Source organism: Sorex fumeus, unplaced genomic scaffold (genome assembly GCF_029834395.1).
Source record: "Sorex fumeus unplaced genomic scaffold, SorFum_2.1 ptg000003l, whole genome shotgun sequence".
Taxonomy (NCBI): domain Eukaryota; kingdom Metazoa; phylum Chordata; class Mammalia; order Eulipotyphla; family Soricidae; genus Sorex; species Sorex fumeus.
This window is the reverse complement of record NW_026606060.1, coordinates 43,215,451-43,239,341: the sequence shown is the minus strand read 5'-3', so window position 1 is coordinate 43,239,341 and position 23,891 is coordinate 43,215,451. Positions and strand designations below refer to the sequence as shown.

General features: G+C 41.1%; 1 protein-coding gene across 2 annotated transcripts in view; it reads left to right on the top strand.

The window, feature by feature from the left end:
- The window catches only part of LTA4H (leukotriene A4 hydrolase), a 40,461-nt gene extending 17,320 nt beyond the window's left edge, over positions 1-23,141 (top strand). The window contains exons 7-19 of one of the 2 annotated variants that reach the window (XM_056115665.1): positions 2,397-2,469; positions 2,720-2,860; positions 4,341-4,364; positions 5,032-5,102; positions 5,563-5,674; positions 6,247-6,391; positions 8,554-8,657; positions 13,294-13,364; positions 16,595-16,649; positions 17,891-17,986; positions 20,746-20,828; positions 21,486-21,590; positions 22,869-23,141. In XM_056115665.1, coding sequence (XP_055971640.1) covers positions 2,397-2,469; positions 2,720-2,860; positions 4,341-4,364; positions 5,032-5,102; positions 5,563-5,674; positions 6,247-6,391; positions 8,554-8,657; positions 13,294-13,364; positions 16,595-16,649; positions 17,891-17,986; positions 20,746-20,828; positions 21,486-21,590; positions 22,869-22,986 — 1,198 coding nt within the window. In that variant the 3' untranslated portion in view covers positions 22,987-23,141. The remainder of the gene's footprint in view (positions 1-2,396; positions 2,470-2,719; positions 2,861-4,340; positions 4,365-5,031; positions 5,103-5,562; positions 5,675-6,246; positions 6,392-8,553; positions 8,658-13,293; positions 13,365-16,594; positions 16,650-17,890; positions 17,987-20,745; positions 20,829-21,485; positions 21,591-22,868) is intronic. The other variant, XM_056115671.1, reaches the window with a different exon arrangement.
- Positions 23,142-23,891: the final 750 nt, after the last annotated feature.

Sequence of the window (23,891 nt, the reverse complement as noted above, 5' to 3'; positions counted from 1 at the left end):
TAATAATCGTATTCTAAATATGTTAGGTAAAGAAAACACATTATGAAAATCAACATTGGAGGTCAGAGAGATAGTACAGGGTAAAGGAGATAAAGTGCTTCCAAGAAGCTAACCCACATTATTAAGGGGCACTGCAGATGGTCCCCTGAGTACTGCCACTGGGTCACTCCTGAGCACAGAGCCAAAAATAGCTAGTGAGTGCCATTGGGTATGGCCCCAAAACAACAATTACAAGAAGAACAGAAAAATGACTTCATCTGATTTATTTGTGTATGGTCACAAGGTAATTTAAATGGCATGTATGTGACTTTCTTTTGTGGCTCACTGAAATTATATTGGATAGATCTGGTTGTTACCGTTGGTACCTGTAGGTCTACAAGTCAGTAGCTATGCCACCACCAGAGGCTAGAAATGCAATTCTGATCCCCAGCCACTAAATCAAAAGTTGTGTTTTAACCAGCTTCCTCAGTCATGGAGATTTGAAAAGCACTGCTTTAGAACCTGCTGCCTCTCTGGAGCAGGGGACAGGGGTGGTTTGATGTGGCATGTAATTAATTATTAAGATAAAGTGTTGGGCTGGAGCGATAGCACAGCAGGTAGGGCACTTGCCTTGCATGCGGCCAACCCACGTTCAAGTCCCAGCATCCCATATGCTCCCCTGAGCACCACCAGGGGTAGTTCCTGAGTGCAGAGCCAGGAGTAACCCCTGTGCATCGCCAGGTGTGACCCAAAAAGCAAAAAAAAAAGAAAAAAAGATAAAGTCTTGACTTTTTAAGAGCCAGAGAGATGGTACAATGGGTAGGGCACTTGCCTTGCACATGGCTAACCCGTATCTCCAAGCTTGCCAAAAGTGAGTTCTCACGTGCAGAGCCAGGAGTAAGCCCTGAGCACTACCACATATAACCCCAAAACCAAAAAAGTAAAAAAATAATAAATAAAATATTTTTTGAGTTCCAGTTCTGTATGTGACACTATTCTGTTTTTTTTTTTTAATTATTATTTTATTTTGAGTCACACCCGGTGATGCACAGGGGTTACTCCTGTCTCTGCACTCAGGAATTACCCCTGGAGTGCTCAGGGAACCATATGGGATGCTGGGAATCGAACCCAGGTTGGCCGCTTGCAAGGCAAACGCCCTACCCGCTATGCTATTGCTCCAGCCCCTATATGTGACACGATTCTAGGCTGGAGTGATAGCACAGCGGTAGGGCATTTGCCTTGCAAGCGGCCAACATGGCCGACCCTAGTTCTTTTTCTCTAATTGTGATTTTAAAAGGTAAAGGTAAAGGCCCTCCCGTTGATCGTCGATTTGCTCGAGCGGGCCCAGTAACGTCTCCATTGGAGACTTTGTTGTTACTGTGTCTGGCATATCGAATACTCTCGGTAGCTTGCCGGGCTCTCCGAGAGGGGCGGAGGAATCGAACTCGGGTCGGCCGTGTTGGCCGCTTGGAAGGCGAACGCCCTACCGCTGTGCTATCGCTCCAGCCAAGAAATTGTCATCTTAACCATTGTTAAAGGTACAGTTAGCACACTAATTTCCAGGACTAATTTAACGATTTGTCCTTTTAAATATAGAGTAGTGCTAGGAATATTTACATTGTTCTAAAACAATCTTGAGAAGGTTTTCATTTTGTAAAACAGAACTCTGCCTTCCTTAATCAGTATCTCCCCCCCATCTTCGCCTCCCTCTGCACCCTCAAATACTGTTCTTGATTACTATAGAGGGAAGTGAGAGAATTTGTCTTTCTACAGTATTTGTCTCTTTGTCACTCCACAGGATATTTCCAGTTTTTCCAGTTTGTATCTGTTGTTTGAGAGTGTTTGATTTTTACATGCTTGACATATTTAACTCTGCTGTAGAATCAGTTATCTCTTGAGCTGCATCTGAGAGTTTATGATTGGGAGATGGAGGGAGGAAACCATATAGCAGGACCAGTGACCTTTGAGAGTTTTTTTTTTTGGGGGGGGGGAGGTTTGGCTTTCATTTTGCTTTTGGGTCACACCTGGTGATGCTCAGGGGTTACAACTAGCTCTGCAGTGTTTGGAGGACCATATGGGATAATGGGGATTGAACCTGGGTTGGCTGCATACATGGCACTAAGTGCCTTACCTGCTGTACTATCTCTGTGGCTGCAGGGCCCGTGGCCTTTGGGAGCAGGTGATGTCTGAGTTTTGTTTGGTCCAGATTGTGCCTCTTTAGAGCACTGTTTCAGTGGCTGCATAAACAGAAGCAGGTTTGTCTGTGAGAGGAACCATCTAACTTCACCTCTTTCTTTAAGCACTAGCTGAATTACATTCCTGCCATTTGGACATGTACCTCTACTATAAATCTTTTCTAGAATTAGGTGAGCCAGTAGTCCTGACTTTCTCTTTTACTGATCTTTTTAATTTTGCAGACAAATTGGCCCAAGAACCTTAGTATGGTCTGAGAAAGAGCAGGTGGAAAAGTCTGCTCACGAATTTTCTGAGGTTGGTCCAGAGTTTACCCTTTTTTTACTGTTGGGTTTAAGATTTTGAATGCAGAATGTGATGGTTTTAAGTGGGATGGTGAAAGACGTAAGTGTCCAATTTCATGTAAACTTTCAGTTGTTATAGTTCTTTAAATTTTTATTTAAAACAAGCATCATTAACTTGTAGCCATCATATAAAGCAATATAACTTGAGACATCTATTATGATAATGATTAAGACATGCACATAAATATGCATTAATTTTCCAGACTGAATCTATGCTTAAAATTGCAGAAGAACTGGGAGGCCCGTATGTTTGGGGGCAGTATGACCTGTTGGTCTTGCCCCCATCCTTCCCTTACGGCGGCATGGAAAATCCTTGCCTCACATTCGTAACTCCTACTCTCCTGGTAAGTGGAAATATGTCTTCGTTGGCAACTGAGCTCTCCCCAAATGAAATCTAGATATGAAGAACTTTAGAACTTTAAGGGAAAAATTATTATTTCCCTAATTCCTCCTTTTTCTACTTCTGTTACTTATTGTGATTATCATTTCCTATTTTTTTTAAAAAGAAAATAATTTGGCCATTTGGTGTGTGTGGGGGGGGTGGAATTCTATGTTTAAGGCATTTGGGGATGTTGGGGTGGGATAGAGATGTCTTATGATTCATCTGTGAACTTGGAATTGTAAATCCTGACAAAAAAGCTTTGAGTAAACTCAATATATAGGTACTGGCCAAAACATACTGGTCAACACATGGTGAAACACTGTTCACCATGTGTGTAAAAAAGAATTCGGTATGATACTGCTTTGTGCCTTTGTAGGTTACTTTAAAATCTTTTTGTTGTTGTTTATTTTTGGTTTTGGTGTTTGGACCAAACTTGTAGGTGACCTGTATTCAGGGGTCACTCCTAATGCACTTGGGGAACCATATGGGGTAATTTTGGTCGCAAGCAAGGCAAGTGCCTTACCCACTGTATTATCCCTCCTGTCTTCTGTCTTCTCTCTTCTCTCTCTCCTCTCTCTCCTTTCTCTCTCCCTCCCTCCTCCCTATTCTTCCTCCCTCCCACCCTCCCCTCTCTCTTCTCCTTCCTCTCTTCCTCCCTTTTATTCCTCCCTTTTCTTCCTTCCCTCTCTCCCTTCTTCCTCCCTCCCACCCTCCCCTCTCTTCCATCTCCCTCCTCCCTCCCTCCCTCCCTCCCTCCCTCCCTCCCTCCCTCCCTCCCTCCCTTTACTTCCTCCCTTTTCTTCTGTTCCTCTCTTCCTCCCCCTCTCCTCCCTCCCTCCCTCCCTTCCTTACAGTTTTGGGGTCACACGTGACAATGCTCAGGGCATATTCCTAGCTCTGCACTCAGACCACTCCTGGTCGGGTCCAGGAAACCATATAGGATGCCAAAGATGAAACCCTAGTTGGCCAGGTGCAAGGCCCTGTCTGCTCTGCTGTCTTTCAGGCTCCATTTCCTTTTCTTTTTTTTTTAAGCTATTTTAAATTCTTTCAAGAACCAAAAGAGTAATGGATTAACAACTAAATAATTAAAATGAATAACACCATGGGAGTCATAGGGCACTATCAAATTTTTTAAAATATATTGTGGTTGATAAGAAAGTCAGTACATAAAAGAGCAAAGAAAAGCATCTACCAAAAAGTTGTAAAATATATCTCTTGAACATTAGAAATAAATGTATTGGTCCTCCTTGTATTAGAAAGTTTTCTTAGAACTAGGGAAATAAAGACTTTATTCTTCTTTTTGTCTTGTATTTTGTCTTATTTTCTTAGTACATGTCTCTTTTGAACTTGCCACACTACTATATTTTGAAATAAGGATCTTTTAGATATAGTCCATGATTTGATTACTTAAATACTAAGGCAGTTGTTTCTTTTCTTTTCAGGCAGGTGACAAATCACTCTCCAATGTAAGTTAAAATATATTATCATGGTGTTTTCCTCAAGAAGCACTAAGTCAATTGATTTTAGAATATTTGTGGTTTGAATTATGTTTTTAATTGTGATCATAAAAAATAACTTTGGCGATTTTTTATAATTTGTTTTATTTGGGGGTGAGGGGAATGTTACCATACTGGGCAGTCTCAGGGCTTATTCCTGGCTGCTCAGGGATCACTCCTGGCAGGGCTAGGGAGCCATATGGGGTGCTAGGAATTGAACTCGGGTCAGCTGCATGCAAGGCAAGTGTTCTACCCACCGTACTATCATTCAGACTGTTTGGAAAGTGTTCCAATAGAACCTTATTATATCAGCAGATAAATATGTTACATTGAACATATTTAGACAATGGTTTAATTTCTATATTTATGAAATATTTATAAAAGAGTCATATATCTAGTTAAATAATTTCTAAATATGCTCTTATTTTGAATTTTTTTAAAGCTATGATATATATTTTTTCTCTTTGACTAAATTCAGATTATTTTACTCAGCCAAGTTATTTCATATTGACTATCTCAGCCAATGTTTCTTAAAAAAAACAAGAAAAGTGCAGAACTTAGACTAGAAAAAACTGACATTATAGATTATTTTAAGATAATCAGTTTTACTACTAATTACTTTCACTCTTTCTTTTAGGTTATTGCACATGAAATATCTCATAGCTGGACAGGAAATCTTGTAACCAACAAAACTTGGGATCACTTTTGGTGAGACTGATTATCTTTTTTTTATTGTACTTGTTAATTGATTTCTGTGTGTCTCTGCTTGAATTTGCTTTGTGTACATATTATCACCTTTTTTGATAGGTAGAATTAAAAAAATTTTTGTAGCACATGTCACAATGTTAGGTAGAGTAATTTATTTTCATGTGTTGTTTAGTTCCATGGTCAAATATTAATAAATGGACACAAAGAACTAGGACCATGTTTACATTTATGTCTCTACTGCCATGGACTGGTCTGATTTCTCATCACTGGAATTGATTTTTAGGAAATGACGTAGCCACTGTAACTTGTCATGTCCATGTTGCACAAATTGCTTTGTTTGTGGATATATATATGTATGTGATATATATATATCACATATATATCACAATACATATCACATATATATAGTTGGTTAAAAATGCCTTTTCTTCTCATTTGTATGACTGTTTTCATTTATCAGGTTAAATGAAGGACATACCGTGTACTTGGAACGCCACATATGTGGACGATTGTTTGGTGAAAACTTCAGGCATTTTCATGCTCTGGGAGGATGGGGAGAACTACAGAATTCGGTAAATGAGTCCTACCTTTAAAAGCATATGTCCAAAGTTGTGTAGGTATTCAAAAATTTAGTTTGTATGATGTAGCAACTTCACTAAGTAGCAACAAGAAACTCATTTTTCTTGTGGGTATGGAAAAGCACGCCAGTTTTTGCTAGCCAATTGTTAGCATAATGGTCTATTAATGTTCTTCATAATCTGGTGGAAGATTCTGTTTATGATCACTTGGACCTTGTCAGGTCTCTGAAATTATCTGGCCGTTCGGTTACTCTGAACTGCATTTGGTGCCTTCATATCATTTTCAGTGCTTTTTCCTGAAAAGCACAATTGCTGACCAGTCCTGGAACATTTTCCTAGCAGAGTCATTTATTGGACAAGTAAAATCACAGAATACTATACTAGTGAGCCATTCTGTGACTTGACTTCCAGAAATGTGTGATAACATATCCTACTATTTCCTGGTTCTAAGTTGAAGTTCTGGCTCCCTCTTGAGTGATACTGTTGAGTTAATAATGCTTCGTTCTTGTTACCATGGTGGTACCAGTCTGCCTAAATGGACTTTTATCTACTTTTGTTTCTTGTAGATAAAGACCTTTGGGGATACACACCCTTTCACCAAACTTGTGATTGATCTGACAGGTGTAGACCCTGATGTCGCATATTCTTCAGTGCCCTATGAGAAGGGCTTTGCTTTACTCTTTTACCTGGAACAGCTTCTTGGAGGCCCAGGCAAGTACTTGGTGTTTCCTGGTGCTTTTCTTAAGGGTTATGAGAAGAATAAGATTATATAATGGTTGTTTTTGCTCCATTTTATTCTTCTTGTGTGTTGTATAAGTACCCTGATGGAATCTGTATTATTTCTAATGTTACCTTTCCACGTAAAATGTTGAATTATTTTTAAGGTCCAAAATAGGCTCCTTGGTTGGAAAAAACAAAAAACACAAACTCATCAATATCTTTAAAATTAGGAAAAATAATATACACTCAATGAAAAATGAGTTTGTGAAGTCCCTCAGCCCATTTTCTTTACCCCCAGGTGACCTTTGTTGGTAGCTCTATGTGACTTGAGATTTTTTTTTTTATGATTCTTGGGTCACACCTGGTGATTCTCAAGGGTTACTCCTCCTCTGCACTCAGAAATTACTCCTGTAATTTGGTGCTTGGGGGACCATATGGGATGCCAAGGATCGAACCCAGGTCGGCCACATGCAAGGCAAATGCCCTACCTGCTGTATTATTGCTTAGACCCTCGAGATTTTTTTTTTAAGTGTAAAAGAACAAAACAAGTAAACACATATGGTCCTTAAGTATGGAAAACATCATATTAAATATTCTACATATTTTAAAATTCAGCAGTACTTCATATACGTCCTACCATGTCAGTACAACTCTCATACTTCTTATTTTTATTTTTTTAATTTGGGGTTGTGGGGCACCCCTAGCTATTCCCGGGTCTGTGCTCAGGAGTGGCAATAATTGACCAGCAAGGTGCAAAGCAAGCACTGTGTCTTGTGTTCTATTTCTCTATCCCTGTCTTAGACTTTTTAAAGCTATTCTAGAGTTTCATTATCTAGATCTGCTACTTGATGTAACATTCTCCATTGATAGTTATCTTGGTATTTGCCATTGTTGATTCTTTTAGTAATCATTGTGGAGTCACGCCTGACAGTGCTCAGTGGCTACTTCTAGCTCTGTGCTTGGGAGTTAGTCCAGGTACTACTTCAGGGACCTTGTGGGGTCAGGGATGCAACCCAGGCCTTCTGCATGTGTGTGGTTTAGTCCATTGAGCTCTCACAGGCTCTGTTGACTAACTTCAAGGCCTCCCTTATCTTGATCCCTTCTACTTCTCTTATTTTATTTTGTTCCTTTATAGTCATATGAGCCATTGCTTTTATATATATATATACACATATATTTTAATATTTTCATTACACAAATATATTATCTATACAATGATGTATTTTTTATGTTATTTATTTATTTTTGCTTTTTTTTTGGATCACACTGGTGATGCTCAGGGGTTACTCCTGGCTTTTGCACTCAGAAGTTACTCCTGGTGGTGCTCGGGGGACCATATGGGATGCTGGGAATCGAACCCGGGTTGGCTGTGTGCAAGGCAAGCACCCTACCCGCTGTGCTATCACTCCAGCCCCTTTTATTTATATTTTTAAGAAATTTTTATTGAATCAGGGCTGGAGTGATAGCACAGCGGGTAGGGTGTTTGCCTTGCACATGGCCAACCCAGGTTCGATTCCCAGCATCCCATATGGTCCCATGAGCACCTCCAGGGGTAATTCCTGAGTGCAGAGCCAGGAGTAACCCCTGTGCATCACCAGGTATGACCCAAAAAGCAAAAAAAAAAAAATCAAGAAATTTTTATTGAATCATAGTGAGATACACAATTACAAAGTTGTTCATGATAGGGTTTCAGTTATATAATATTCCAACAGTCAGTGCCCAGTTCCCCTCCGGTGCCCCCTGCCCCCCTGCCTGCCTCTGTAGGCCATTGCCTTTAGAACTTGTGTCATGTGTTCCTTTTCTGTGTCTTTGTTCATATCCTTAACTAAAAGAGTAAAGCAATCAGCAGTGGTGGTCACCAAGGTACCCACCAATGGGGAATGTTACATCAACTTATCACATCTCCACAATGAAATTCTATTATCTAAGATAATAATTAAAATTTCTCTTCTCCTTTCTATCAAATGAGATTTATTTCTCAAAGCCCAGCTTCAGCCCTCCCCACCTTTTGAGTCTTTACTCATAAAGGCCCCATTGGTTTCTTTACTCTCTGAATGTTCTGTGTTCTTTACGGTTAATAAAATAATGCTGTCAGGGGCAAAAAGTTAAATAATTGCCTTTCTATATTGACTTATTTTTCTTTATACTTGTAGAAGTCTTCCTTGGATTCCTAAAGGCTTATGTTAAGAAATTCTCCTATAAGAGCATAACTACTGATGACTGGAAGGATTTCCTGTATTCTCATTTCAAAGATAAGGTTCGTTTTTAAAAGCTCTCTTAGTTTTCATGCCAAATACATCTTTAAAAAGAAAGTTTTTTTTTTAAATAGAGATTGCAATAGTGTAATACACTCATAATAATATACTCGTGGTTATGGTATACAAAATTACTGCTTCTTCATCTGGGGGGCTCCACCACTTTCTGTTCTCTCTCCCCATCCCCTCTCCCTCACCCACCCCTACCCTCACTGGTAATCCCAGTTCTGTATTCAAAGCCCAAGGGGTGGGCACTGGACATGGTTCATTTCCTTACCACATTTGAATGAGATCATAAGGTGTTTGTCCTTCTGCCTCTAACTAATTTCACTTAACATAACCCTCTTTACCTCTATCCAAGTTGTAACGTAAAGCATTTCATCTTTTCTTATAACTCGCTAGTATTCCTTTGGACTTATACCACAATTTCTTTGTTCACGCAACTGAACGGGCATGCATATAACTCTTTGAATGTTCTTGTATTCTTGGATGGATGTTTAAGATTGCAATTTCTAAGGGCTAGAGTGATAGTACAGTGGATAGGGCTTTGGCCTTGCATGCGGCTGACCCTGGTTTGATCCCTGGCATCATATATGGTCCCTTGAGCAATGCCAGTGATAATTCCTGAGTACAGAGCCAGGAGTAAGTCCTGAGCATCCCTGGGTGAGACCTCCAAAGCCAAAAATTTTTTTTTAAAAATCCTTTACCCTGAAAGGTGCTGTCCCGCTGCCTGTTCCCCCTGGCAGCTCGGGTTCCGCCATCTTCCAGGTAGGGGCCCACAGTGAAGAGACATGCAGGGCCTCACGGGGTGGGGGTGGAGCTGGCCCTTTCCTCCCCAGCCCCAACGAGACCTCGAATCGCCACCCATGAACAGGCCCTCTGGCTACTGATCAAGCTGCTTAAGCCATGATCCCAGAGACTCAGAAATAAATCTCGGAACTCAGCGTCTTTTGGCAGAAATCCCTCCACTTTTAATTATTAAAATTTCAGAATTCTAAAATCTGTAGCAGTCGCGGTCACATGACATCATATGCTATTCTCTGTAAACTCAAAAAGACAGCAGTGGTCTATCTCTCCCCGCTGCCCATGTTTGTAGTCTCTGCCATGTTCAGTAGTCTCACCCTGGGGAGGTCGATGGCAATGGGCAGGTGAAGGAAGGAAATGAGGGCCAGGCTGGTTGGTGTCAGTTGCAGTTTATTCCATTCCCATCTCCATTCTCCTCTGATTCTCCTCCTGCTTCTTCCTCCCCCATGTTACTTCATTCTCCTCGATCCCCCTTCATTCTCCTTCTGGCTCTGGAATCTGGATCCCCTTTCTCCTTCTCCTTCTGAAGTCTGGTCTGATCCCCCTTCTCCTTCTTCTTCTGCAGTCTGGATTCTGATCTCCCAGCCCACTCTTACAGTCTACTTGTATATCCCCAGCATTAGGGGTTGGGGTAACAATTACAAATAGGTGTGGTCACAATCAATAGGGGTAAAGTTCTTTCCCTTGGGGAATGCAGCTTCTAGGACAGATACTCTCTCAGCAGGACTGTGCTGTCTCTCCAGCCACTGTATTTTTAGTTTTTTCATAAGTTTCCATTTTCATTTGTCCTAGAAGCGAAACCAGTTTACAGACCCCAAAGTGAATGAGGGTTCTCTACATTCTTGCCAATACTAACTACTTCTAGTCTTTGTAATTTAATTTAATTTAGTACTTTGGGGTGGGGTGGGGGAGGCACCTAAGTACTGCTCAGGGGCCTCAGGGCTGTTCTTACCATTACTTGACCAGTTAGGCCAATAGTTCAGTGCTAGGGTCTGAGGATGTAGAGATGCTTGAGCATCTGTGGTGCTGGGGACCACCAGGGCCACTCCTAACAGTGCTTAGTGCCTCCAGACTTGGACCTGGAGATGCTCAGGAGGAAGGTTTAGAAACACACTCAGTGGTGCTCAGGCTTACTCCTGACTGCACACTCAGGGATCACTCGAGGTGATACTTGGGGGACCATATTTGGAGCCAGACATCCCTTTTCCTTACTGTTTACTTCAGGTCCAGTACTCTTTGGTTTTCCATGGTTAGTGGGACAATACCATGTGTCAAAGAAAAAAAAGTACGGCTATCCCTGCTTTTTTTAGTTTACTATTAGCTCACAGGTTGTTTTTCAATCTTTCATTCTAAGATTGTTTATCTTTCACTCTGAGCCCATTTAATTCGGAAATTATAGACTGGAGGAGGTATGATTTTCTTTCCTAATCCATCCTGCTACTCTGTGTCTTTTGATAGGGGATGTTAGTCCAATGATATTTAAGGAGATTTGTTAAAAAAAAAAAATTCTTGCCATTTTTCTCTGAAGATTTGGGGTATTTTTATAACTGACATCATTCCTTGTACTTCTCTTTCTTTCTGTGCATTGTATGACTGACATTTTATGTGCTGATCTGCATCTGGTTGATTCCTTTAGTTCTTGTCTTTTATCTGTATTTTCAGGTTACTGTATATTTATAGCTAATGTTCTGAACTTTTTTCCCTTCAAAGTTACCATGTGTGATTCTAGTGTTCCATCTCCGACTCTCCCTAACTCCCTCTGTCTTTCCCCGTCTTTAACATTTATATGTGATTCTACTTCTGACTGGAGTTTCTCTGCCTTTCACCGGCCATTATTGTATATTCTGTATAGAGCTGGTTTGGAGGCAGTGAATGCCCCTGAGCTATTGTTGTCTGTAAACATTTTTTTTTATCGTCCCCTTAAATCACAGTCATAATCTGCAAGAATTCCTGTTGGAGATTCTTCCATTCAATGCTTCAAAAACATTTTGCCATTTCTCTCATTGCGTAGGTCATTTCTCAGCTATTATTTCTCCTCCTGGTAATTCTTCCTTTTTCTCTTTTTATTGTCCTTCTGGAATTTGTATGATAAGAAGGTTGTTCTTCTTGATCTTGTTCCATATATTTCTTAGACTTAATTTTTTTAAACCATTTTTTTTCAGTTGATGATTCCATGTATCATGTTCTGGATGTCACTGAAGCACACTTTGTTTTTTGTCCTTTCTTTTTTTTTAAAAAAATGTTTTATAAAGTTGTTCACAATATTTGATTACACTTAATATTGGAACACCAGTCCCACCATCATTACACCTTCCCACTGCCATATTTCCATCCCAAATTCCAAACCCTACCCCCAAAGGAGAACCAAAATAATTTATTTTATGATGCTTGTTTTGAATAATCTGCTAAAAATTAGATAAAAAAAAGATTTCTTAGAGGAAAGTGTATGAAGATTGTATTTCACCTAAGAGCCATAAAGCCCTTCTATAAGAGATCAGTAATATGTTGTTAAAGGTTAAGCCTCGTGTGCTTACATCTTTATCTATATAAATATATTTTCCCCTAAGATTGGGTGCATTCTACTTTCAACACAATCAAATGTGGTGTGCTACTTTTGGTATATTGGTGGTGTAAAGTATGAGATGTCCAGGAGTAGATTCCCTCAGGGGTGAGGCTCAGCCCGAGTGTGTGGAGAGTGGCCGTGAGCGTGGTGACAGTTGAGTTCTGGAGGTTTTCGACTGCTGGGGCTCTTTTGGGGTAGGGAGGGGCCTCACCTGCCCCACTCCGGGTTGCCCCGAATGAAACAGCTTAGCATGAAGTCTGGAGACATGGCTATAGTGTATGATTCTGTGCTCTCTTCCAAGAGATTTATATTGAGTCTCTGGATCATGGCTGTTAATGAACTTACATGGCACCAGTGGCAGCTTGTGGGTGTGACTGCCAGCCTACTAGAAATAGGGGGAGATCGGGGGAGGTCACCCATTCCCGGTTCTGTGGAGTCTGTTTTGTCCTGCTTTCAAGTTCTGTAACTGAGTTATTTATTCAGACTGCTACCCTCTAGTTCCTTCAGCTCTTTTTGAATGAGCTTTTCCGTTTGTACATTTATTTTCAGTGCCAGGAATTCAGGAAGGATTCCACCACTGGGCCACACTCCTGGCCCAAGTTTTTCCACTTTCCCCTCAGCCTTCCTTTGTTTTTTTCATTGATGCCAACTTGATGTCAGGGAATCTAGCTTTGAATTCAAATGGATTTGAGTGGTGATCTAGGGCTCCTGCTGGCCTGATCGCTGACACCTTTGGCCCTGGGATTGTGAGGCTACTGTATCTGTTGTTGCCAATACCCCGCAGCTGTTGTAGCTCTGAGATCTAGCCAGTCTGGGTTACAGACCAGGAATCACTGCTTATGGGGCGTGGCCCCCAACAGTGTGTCTCAGTCCAGCCTGCCTGGACAGCAACTGGGGGCTGTGATCTCAAATGGCTAGTCACATGGGTTCAGCAAGCTGATCTTTACAACTGCCCTTCAGCCGGGCCGCAGCAATGAAACCGAAGTTCGACTGGTCTGGGTGGTCTGGTTATTGCCTAATAACACTTGTGCTTTCAATGTGACCTAATGTGTGCAATTTCAGAGATTTGTGATATTTTTCAGAAATTTTGTATGTACTTTATTCCCTCTTGTAATTATTTGATAGAACATTATTGGTGACTATAAAATTGTTTTTTAAAAGAGACCTAATAGGTCTAGACTAATTCATAGATCAGAGGACCTGAATCTGAATGTCTGTTGTTCTCAGTATGAAAGACTGTTTAGCAAACTGCGTGTTCTTCCTGTCGGCAGGTTGACATTCTCAATCAAGTTGACTGGAACACTTGGCTGTACTCTCCTGGACTGCCCCCGGTGAAGCCCAAGTCAGTATTTTCCTACTTCCTTCTCATTCTTCTAAATTCCAGAGCTCTTCAAAATAGCTGAAAAGGTGTGACGCCTTCCTTCAGCTGTTAAGAACAAGTTATAAGAATAGAGTCTTGAGTGTTTAATTCTTCACCCTAGAGTTGAAAGAATAATTTACATGCCATGAGAGTATAAATTATTTTAGTTCATTGCACATTATTGTTAGCCTCCTTTTCCTACACAAGGGTGCTGAGAGATATAGAGAGCGGTAGGATAATTGCTTTTTCCCTTCAAAGCCTTAACAAGGTGTGTGTGTGTGTGTGGGGGGGGGGGGGATAATGTTTTGTTAACCATTACAACTGTGTAAGTTGTCATCCCTGTTTCCACAGAGCTTAATCAGACTTCACCAGATAAAGTGTCTTGCCTAAGAAAATAAGTAGAGTTGCACAGAAAATAAGTAGAGTTGGCATTCACAGTCAGAAACCTACTCTTCTCTCTGCCCCAAGCACCTTTTTCCCTGGTCACTGCCCCTCCCCTGCCAATCCCAGCTGAAAAATTTCCTCATGGGAGCATTCCTAAGATTTTTTTTTTCTCTCTGGTGGGTAGGGCGTTTGCCTTGCGTGCGGCCAGCCCAGCCGAGCTGGCTTCGATTCCTCCACCCCTCTCGGAGAGCCCAGCAAGCTACCGAGAGTATCTCGCCCGCATGGCAAAGCCTGACAAGCTACCCGTGATGTATTCGATATGCCAAACACAGTAACAAGTCTCACAATGGAGACGTTACTGGGCCCGCTCGAGCAAATCAATGAGCAACGGGAGGACAGTGCTACAGTGCTAATCTTTCTGACCATGACAGATGGTCCATTTAAGGTTTCTTGGTGTTGTGTGTCGCCTCTTCAAATCAGTTGTTACTGATTTACATTTATTTGTGTGACAATTTGTGTGTGTGTGTGTGGGGGGGGGAACGGGAAATATTGGGCCATACCTGGAGATGCTCAGGAGTTACTCCTGACTCCGTGCTCAGAAATGACTCCTGGTGGTGCTTGGAGGACCAGATGGTGTTCTGGGGATTGAACCTGGGTCAGCTGTGTGCAAGGCAAATGCCCTACCCACGATGTACCTCCAGCCCTCCAGCCCCTTATTTGTGTGATTCTTGAAGCCCACTCTTTTCCATTTTTGAAGCACTAGGAGAGTGAGGCTCATGTTGGCTTTGCCCATAACTTTTTGTAGTCCCCTGGCAAAGAGATCCCACTTTCCCTCCCTGGGCTTAGCCTTTCCTCATTCATTCATGACAATGAGAAGAACGTTTCCAGGCACCAAGAAACAGACTAGCTAAATGGTTTTGTTTTTAACTGTCCTGTTGGGGAATATGTTGGGACACGTTGCACATCAGTTCTGGGCGGGCGAAGGAGAACGAGTGCTCAGAGAAACCCCTCCGGGAGCAGTTGATCACAGCTCACTTTATTGCCAAATACGCACAGTTTTATAGAGGTCCAGTCACACAGAGCTTAACATTGTTGGCCTGTTGCCTTTTCTACCCTGCTTTGTCCCCAGTCCAGTCGCCTTCAAGGCTGTATGTTGCAGTTAGGATGACTTCCTTAAGGCATACGTGATGGGTTTCTGCGTTTCAGGCATACGTGACTAAGGGGTTGAGTGTTGCAGGCACCCTGTTTTGCTCTCTCTGCCCAGTTACTCCCTCTTTGAGGTTTCACTTCAGGACCGTTTTGCAAGGTCAGGTTTTTCCTGCTCCAGTGCCTGTAACCCCACTCCACACTGTTCATCATTCCTTATGAAATTATTAGTTATGTTTTAGCCTAAGGTGATTTACTGCCTATGAGATGAGGAACTCTGGTCCCACTTGGTGTGAAAGGCAAACATTTACCCGTCGCATACTGGCAAAGGTTCCCAAACATTTTGGGGCCTACTGCCTCCTTTCAAAAAAATTATGACTCAGTGCCTCCTGCTTATCTTCCTTCTCTAAGGAAACACACAGTAATGCCTGCTCCACTTTGCACCTGAGGCTCTACTGCCCCTGGATTGCTCTAGCACCTCCTGGGCTGGTGGGTCGTTGTCGCCCACTTTGGGAAAGACTGATCTCTAAAATAGCCTGACTGCTTCATGAAGAGAAACTGGCAGCTACTTTGGCTTCATTGTTTATGGGGGCACAAACTCTCTCGAAGCAGTTAACTTCTAGTCAATTTTTTTTTTGGGGGGGGGTCATACCTGGCAATGCACAGGGGTTACTCCTGGCTCATGCACTCAGGAATTACTCCTGGCGGTGCTCAGGGGATCATACGGGATTCTGAGAATTGAACCCAGGTTGGCCGTGTGCAAGGCAAATGCCCTACCCGCTGTGCTATTGCTCCAGCCCCACTTCCAGTCAATTTTTACTTCATCTAGGCTCTAAGGGCAGGCACCCCTCTGTTCTCTAAGGCTGATAAGGTAAAGGTAAAGGTAAAGGCCCTCCCGTTGATCGTCGATTTGCTCGAGCGGGCCCAGTAATGTCTCCATTGGAGACTTTGTTGTTACTGTGTTTTGGATATGCTAAGGCTGATATTGCACAGCAAATACCATTTATGATACTTAGATGGTACGGTATGGTATACAAAGTTTGAGAGGTGATTGACAAGAATTCTTTTCCTATTGACACTCTCTTTTATTATTGCAAAAGGATTTTGAACGATTTCTAACATTTTAATGTTCAGTTTATTCCTACTTTCTGCTGCGAAGAAAGAAACGAAATCATCGCACGCCATCATTGTTTCCCCAGTGGCTAGAACAGGGTCCAGATCACAGCCTAAGCCTCAGAGGTGTTTTGTGTTTAGAGGGCTGGAATGAGATAATGAATAATCCTTAGGAACAGCGGATGTATATTGTTTATTGTGTCCCTCATGCTTAGAACTGGTTTATATGGACAGTAAACACTAATTCTAGTTACCTGAATCTCCAGTCTTTTCGACATATTCTACTTGAGCATACCACAGTTTTTGCTAAGATGTTTGGCATCTCTATAAAGGGTCACTGGGATAAAAGGATTACTTTGGTATTCACTGGGATTTCTGAGTCCTTAGATGATGTCAATAATACTAAGTCAGGTAGAAGATTCCAGTTTCCATCAGTCTGGAGTTTTTCAGTCTTTATTTTAAAAGAACTTTGATATTTAATATATTTAATATTTTTTAACTTTAGATTGCATTTATGCAAAAACAGTTTTTATAGAAACCTGATCTCTCGTTGTTCTTCCTCTTTGTAGGTATGATATGACTCTGACAAATGCTTGTATTGCCTTAAGTCAAAGATGGATTAATGTGAGTGTGATTTTTGACCATTTTTAGATTGCCTCAATATGCCTGTATTTGTGAAAGGAGTAGGGTCAAGATGGGAGGTATCTGACTGATAAGCTTATATATTTGGAAAGGCTGTTTATATGTCAAGTTTCCTTGAAGTGATTATTCCAGCACTCATGTGTCACCAACGTTTGCGTGGTTTCTTCTATTATCTTCCCAAGATCTCCCCTGGCTGATGACTCTCAGAGAGGGGACCTATGAATTCCTTTTGGAGAATTGGTCATTAAGCAGCTACATCCTGAGAAGAAAGCTTCTCACTATGTTTGCTGTCATGCATTCAGCAATGTGTGACTTGTTTAAGGGGTTGAAGTAGAGCAATGTAGGAGGAAGTATTAATGGGTCTGAAGGAGATACTTGAAGTTTAATTTCTTTTTTCTTTCTTTTTTTTTGTTGGGGGTGGGTAGGTGGAGTGAACCCAACAGTGGTCAGGGCTTACTCTTGGCTCTCTGCTTTGGGGTCACTTCTGCAATGGTGCTCAGGGCTTACTTTTGACTCTGTGCTCTGGGGTCACTCCTGGAGGTATTTAGGGTACCCTGTGTGGTGCTAGGGATTGAAGTGGGGTTGGTCATGTACAAGGCAAGCACCTTAACCTCTGTACTTAACCCCTGTACTATTTCTCTGGCCCAAGGTTTATTTTTATAGCAAGGTAGTAACTGGAACACTAATAGAATATGACAGGTAGAGAAGGAGTAGAGAACCTCAATACTGGGAGAGGCTACCGAGAGCCAGAAGAAGGAAGAACAGCCAAAATTTAAGTAAGATGATTATGACAAGTAGAACGAGAAACCAATGGGAAAGGCACTTTAATTAAAGAAGCAAAAAAAAAAAAAAGGACAAAAAAATCTTTTGAATTTTTTTCTGTTACAATAAAATTTGGACATGACTAACATTTTAGATCTAAGAGCAAGGTATTTTTACTTTGGGTATAGCTTGAATGGTGTATGAAAGATGTCAAAAGTTTATTCTTCCTATAAGTGTTCTAATTTTTCTTAAATAATATGGACTTTAGGAATCATATAAACTCTTTACAATAACAATTCAGACTCAGAATTATTAAATAGCTATGGCATAAGAACTTTTTTCTTAGTTTTAGGCATCTGGTATCTTTTGCATTATTTTCTTAATTTTTACTTCTGTGTCAGGTAAAACAATAAATATTAAGTAGTGCATGAATAGAAATAACTGGGTAGTATTTATTTCAGGCCAAAGAAGAAGATCTCAGTTCATTCAGTGCAGCAGACCTGAAGGATCTCTCTTCACATCAGTTGAATGAGTTTTTAGCACAGATGCTCCAGAAGGTAAGTACTAATTTGCAGCATTAGAAATTAAAATGCTCATAAAGGCACTGCCTTTATGTTGAACACAATTTGGAGGCTCATTAAGATGAGAACTAATGGGGAAAAATGCTTTCAGCAAAATTGTTAAATTGAAAGAAATTTACTTAGATAAAGGTGTGGGGATTAAAAGAGAGAAACAAGTTCAAGATAGAACACAGGCTTTTTCAGAATGGAAAAAGACAGGAAAAAATTTAATAACTTATTTATTTATTTAAAAGCATTCATGGAATGCCTATTGTTTACTATTAAACTGACAATAGAAATAAGTAGGAAAGAAATATACTGTGTCGTCAAAAAGCTTATAATGTGGACCTAGAGGTGTTGCTTGGTGGTAGAGCACACACATTGCCTGTATAAAACTGTAGATTTAATTCCCAGCTCACACACACACACACACACACACACACACACACACACTTTATAATCTAGCAGGGAAAACATTTATAATCTAAATTTTGCACACTTGCAAAATTTAGCAATTTAGCAATGAAAAGAGGTGATATTTTAGGAACAATTTGAGAAACAGAGGAATACCCTCAAGTGGCAGGATCTGTGGAGGGTTTATCAAGGAGGGAGGATGTGATTTGCAATGAGCAATGTCAACAGGGAAGTAGAAATTCAAATTAAGGGAGCAGCAGGTGGTGGTGCATGCCATGCCCAGCACCACAGGAGCAAATCAAGATGCTGGGTAAAGAAGTGGGTAAGGAAATTAGTGATGACAGGCTCCGGAGTCAGAGGACAACAGGTAGGCTGCTTACCTTATAAGCGGCTGGCCTGGGTTAGGTTTCTGGCATCCCCTATGGTTCCTGGAGCCCCACCAGGAGTAATCCCTGAGCATCACTGCGTATGCTCTCACTCCAAAACCAAAAGAAAAAGAAGTTAGTAAAGACAGTACTAGAAAGGCTGGTAGGCTCAGAGATGATGGGTCTTGAATGCTAGGTTCAAAACTTTAGATTTTATCTGAGTCAGGAAAGGATTTAGCACATGGAGTAGAGAAGGTCCCCAAGCAATGCTTAGGGGTTCCAGGGACCCCCCCCCCCAACAGTAATTCTCTAATTGAGGATGTGATGCTAGTTCGTCCTTGAAGAGTTCCTTGAAGTTCTCAGAACACATGGGATTCCTTGGTGGTGCTAGGGGTCCCCAGTGCTAGGAGCCCCTTCCGGGCTGCACCCAGCAATGCTCGGGAGTCTCTGTTGGGGCCTGGAATTGAATCCAGGACTGGGCACGTGCTGGGCAAGCGCCCTGACTGCTTTACTCTCTCCAGGCCTGGATTAAGCAGTTTTTACTAGGTGAGTCGCTTAATAGAAGTGGTGGGTTAGGGGAACAAGCCTAGTGGTGCTGTGAAGACTGGACTGATTGAGGAACACAGGTGGAGAAGGAAGTTGGGACACTTGCAGGAGAGCAAAACATGAACGAGGGAGCTAGTGGGAAAAGGAAAGGACAGAAGAGAAGATGATCTGACTGGAGGAGAGCAGGGGGGTTTATGACTGAATTTGAAGGAGCACAGGGAAGAGTCCAAGTAGTTCTGAAGGTTCCCCTCTGAGGTCATTAAAGGGATAAGTGAGGCTGAAAGAAGTCGCTGCCTTTGGAGAGGGAGGCAATGCCTGGGGCTTTTCCATTACATGGAAGGGAGCTCCTGGGCTCAAGGACCACGAGAGATATAGGAATGACTCTGAGCACTTTCAGTGGAATCAGTGAGATGAGAATGAGGGTTTGAAGACAGCAGGAGTCAAGAGACAATGTTTGAAGTCTTCACAGTTTCACAAATCCACAGGTGCCACGTGACGTTGGACCACAAAGGGAGCTACTGTGCTGGGACGACTCACGAGTTTGGGGTTAGAAATGGGGTGGGGAGGGAGGAAGGGGGCCTGGGAGGTGACCTTACCAGTGGACTTAGCAAAGCGGACTTGGAGTTTAGCTGAGGTGAAACAATCTGGGAGGCATTTAATGCTCAGTAAGGTGGTTCTTGAGTGTGGAGTGAGTTTTGAAGGATGAGGTAGGTAGAGGGGTGACTTACCATCTTCCTAGTGGCAACAAACCCCAACTCCAGGCACATCTCAGATCCCTGCTTGTCTGAACTGGATTCATCTTCTCTCTTTCCTTCATTCAAACTTGTTCTCCCTTTTGGCCTGGATAGAGATGGGCACACGAGGCTTATGAGCCCCCGAAATTGTACATAGAAGTTAGTGTTTAGGTGGTAAAAATGTATTTTTCCCTCTAAGGAAAGGGTCCATATTATTCATCACTCTGAAACAAAGAGGTCTGTAATATATGAGATTAAAAGATGGCTATTTTGAAGAGCTGTAGAGCATTGAGAAGGATTTCAGAGGAGAAATACGAAGCTACAACTAAGAGCACTAGATAGGGAAAAACACTAAGGAACTGATTTACTATGGAGAATGGAATACTTGAAGGCAGGTATGGTGTAAGGAAGAACTTAAAATCTCTGTATATATAGTAAAAAAGTATGAGGACCATAGTTCTCATTTAGTTTTCTAGATACCTCACACATTAAATTATCCCTTTGCTCCCAGGATATCTTACCCAGAAGAAGTTTGCACAAAGTTCATTTTAGTGCGCATTTGTTGATTTTTATGTAACTTATTTCTACACTCAAAATATTTAGGTTTTTTTAATCTAGCTAAGAATTTCTCTCCAGCTCCTTTCTTCCAAGGAATCCTGTTGAAATGATACATTTGACTTCTTTATTTTGCTCTTAGGCACCTCTTCCATTGGGGCACATAAAGCGAATGCAAGAGGTGTACAACTTCAATGCCATTTACAATTCTGAAATACGATTCAGGTACATCATTTTAACTTGTCTCTGTGGAAGAAAGTGGAAAATTAGCTTAAACGGTGGAGAAAGGGAAAGGGAAAGCAGAGATATTCATGAGTCTTGAAGAAATCCTTGTCAAATATATTACAGTGCTAGAAATAATCAGTAGAAATTCAGGAATAGCTACATTATCTGTAAAAAAGAAGTATTAATCTTTTGTTAGAATCTGTTCTAAGCTTCTCTTGCCTACGAAAAAAAAATTTACGATTCAGTCGTAAATAGGCATTTTCCTACAACTAGTCAAACTGACTCTGAAGTGAGAATACTTAAAAATCTTTTTTTCTGTTATGAATTAACCTTTTTAAATTCAAAGTGTGGTGTGAGGTTTAAGCCAAAGTTTAATTATTTCAGCAATTGCATTTATAAATTACATGACACCTCCATAATCCAAACCTTTTAAAACAATCTTTTTCAAGAACAAACTTTTCTTCCTTCTTTTCCCCAGTTATTAAATTTTATATAAAGATTTGAGACTTTTCAGAATAAAGATATCCCTCAAAGTGGCATGTGTTATAATATTAATGGAATTATTCATCACTGCAAAAGTTAACAGGTATAGCCTGTGATATCCTCTGCCTTTCTCCTCATTTCCTACCCCATGACTCTTAAAAATCCTCCTTTCAGATGGTTACGACTTTGCATTCAATCGAAGTGGGAAGAAGCAATTCCATTGGCTCTAAAAATGGCGACTGAACAAGGAAGAATGAAATTTACACGACCCTTATTCAAGTAAGACTAACATTAGACTATATAAAAGACTACTCTAATTAACAATTTTTAATTAACTTAATAGAGCAGGGACAACCAATCTTTAAGAAATAGGGACCAAGCAGGACTGGTCAATGGTTGGTCAATGGCGTGGGAGATTCAGGGTAGTTAAGATAGAGGAGCGTCCATTATGACAATACTAGTTGCAAATGATCGCTCTGGACAAGAACTGAATGCTGAAAGCAGGTAAAGGGATATAGATGGTAACTTTCAGCATCTGTAATGCAAATCATAATGCCGAGATAATGAGAGAGAGAGAGAGAGAGAGAGAGAGAGAGAGAGAGAAGATAGGTGCTCCTATCGAGGTAGGCTGGGGGTGGAGTGGCTTGAAGGGATTGCAGGGAAACCGGGAACACTGGTGCTGGGAAATTACACTGGTGAAGGGATGGGTGTTGGAACATTGTACTACTGAAACAGAATCATGAACAATTTTGTAATGCTCTATCTCATGGTGATGAAAGAAAAGAAACAGAGAAAGAGAGAGAAAGAAAGAGAGAGAGAGAGAAAGAAAGAAAGAAAGAAAGAAAGAAAGAAAGAAAGAAAGAAAGAGGGACCAGAGAGATAGTACAGTGGGTAGGCATTTTCCGCTCCAGTTTGATCCTTAGAATCCAATATGGTCTCCTGGGCGCAGACCAGGACTAAGTCCTGAGCACTGCAGGGTGTGAAACTAGAAATCGCCTGTTTTTAAAAAGTTTTCCTTGTTACTAAAATACTTCTAAAAATGCAGTCTAAAAATAATATTTTAAAAGTTGTTAATTAGAGTAGTTTTTTGGAATGTGAATGAATAAATTCTACCTAAAAGTTGAGGTGATTTCATTACTTTGTTTAGAAACATTATGTATGGATTATCTATAAGGGACCAAATGAGGTTAAACATGGGTGAAAGGGAAATAATCAAAGGCAAGTTAAAAAGAGTGAACTGGTTAGGGACCGCGGGGGTGGGTGGGAGGGCAGGGAAGAGTGAACTGTTTAGCATTTCGTAAAGAGTGCCAGCAGCCCATGGATGGAGGGGTAGGGAGTTGGAGAATGTATCTTGGTGGAATTATTTTGACTATGGATTTGGTAGGAATTCTAAAAAAAAAATAGAATTGTGCATGAGTATTCATAATTTATTATCTGCTATTTAAAAATTTACTTCGCAAGAATTACAAAATTTGCCAAAAAACAAATCTATTTCTCTGTCTCTGTCTCTCTGTCTGTCTGTCTGTCTCACGCTCTCTCTTTCTCTCTCCCCACTAGGGACCTCGCAGCCTTTGACAAATCCCATGACCAGGCCGTGTCTGTCTACAAACAGCACAAAGCAAGTATGCACCCGGTGACCGCCATGCTAGTGGGCAAGGATCTGAAAGTGGAGTAAGAACCTGCGCATTGCTGACTTCAAACACTGCTCTTTTTAAAAATTGAATCAAAGAAATACAAAATTCCAGCTCCCATTGTAATGGAAAGTGTCTTTAGTTTTAACTTTTTATTGTTTGTGATTTTCTTAAATAAAGCTGAGCTACCTTCCCTCTAGCCAGTGGCATGTCCTTCGGAAAGTGAATGTTTGAAAGTGTTCACCTTTTGATTTACAAATGAACATTTTTTTATTCCCTATTCGTCGTATCTCCTGATGCTCACAAAATAATGTCAAGATGTCATTTCCTGATAGATGAAACTTGGATTTCAATCTGCCTCCTACCCATAATTTCCAACTGGATTTGAGTTTTGCTGTTTCAGTAACTTTTAACATGAACTAACAGTTGAACTTACTCATCCACCTGATGGATGTAAGATGAATTGACCGAACATGTATAAATGGCTTCCATGCAGGACATCTGGGCTGGTCCCTCTCTCCTCTCTGTTAAGGGTCTGAGGGACACTTGCATGCTGCTACTTCCTAGGGGTCCCTCAGGGAGTCAACTGATCTGCCTCACCTGCCTTATTTCCAGTGTTTAGCCAACATTTTCCCCCATGTAGAAATTAAAGCTTGAAGAAAGACCTACTGAAAACACCACAACTATTTCAAAGAAAAGTAAAAATTCCCCAGGGAAGTACTATTATGGAAGTATTCCTCAGACCCTAACAGAGAGGAGAGAGCGACCGGCTCAGAGGTCCTGCGTGGAAGCCATTTATACATGTGTGGTCGGTTCATTTTACATCCATCAGGTGGATGATGAGTGAATGCAAAGCATGCAGTGTGGGAACCACAGTTAGGTTGGTTATAATTTTGCCAGTTACAGTGCACAATTGGCTGGAAGTCAGGAAAAGGACCAGTTACTTTCA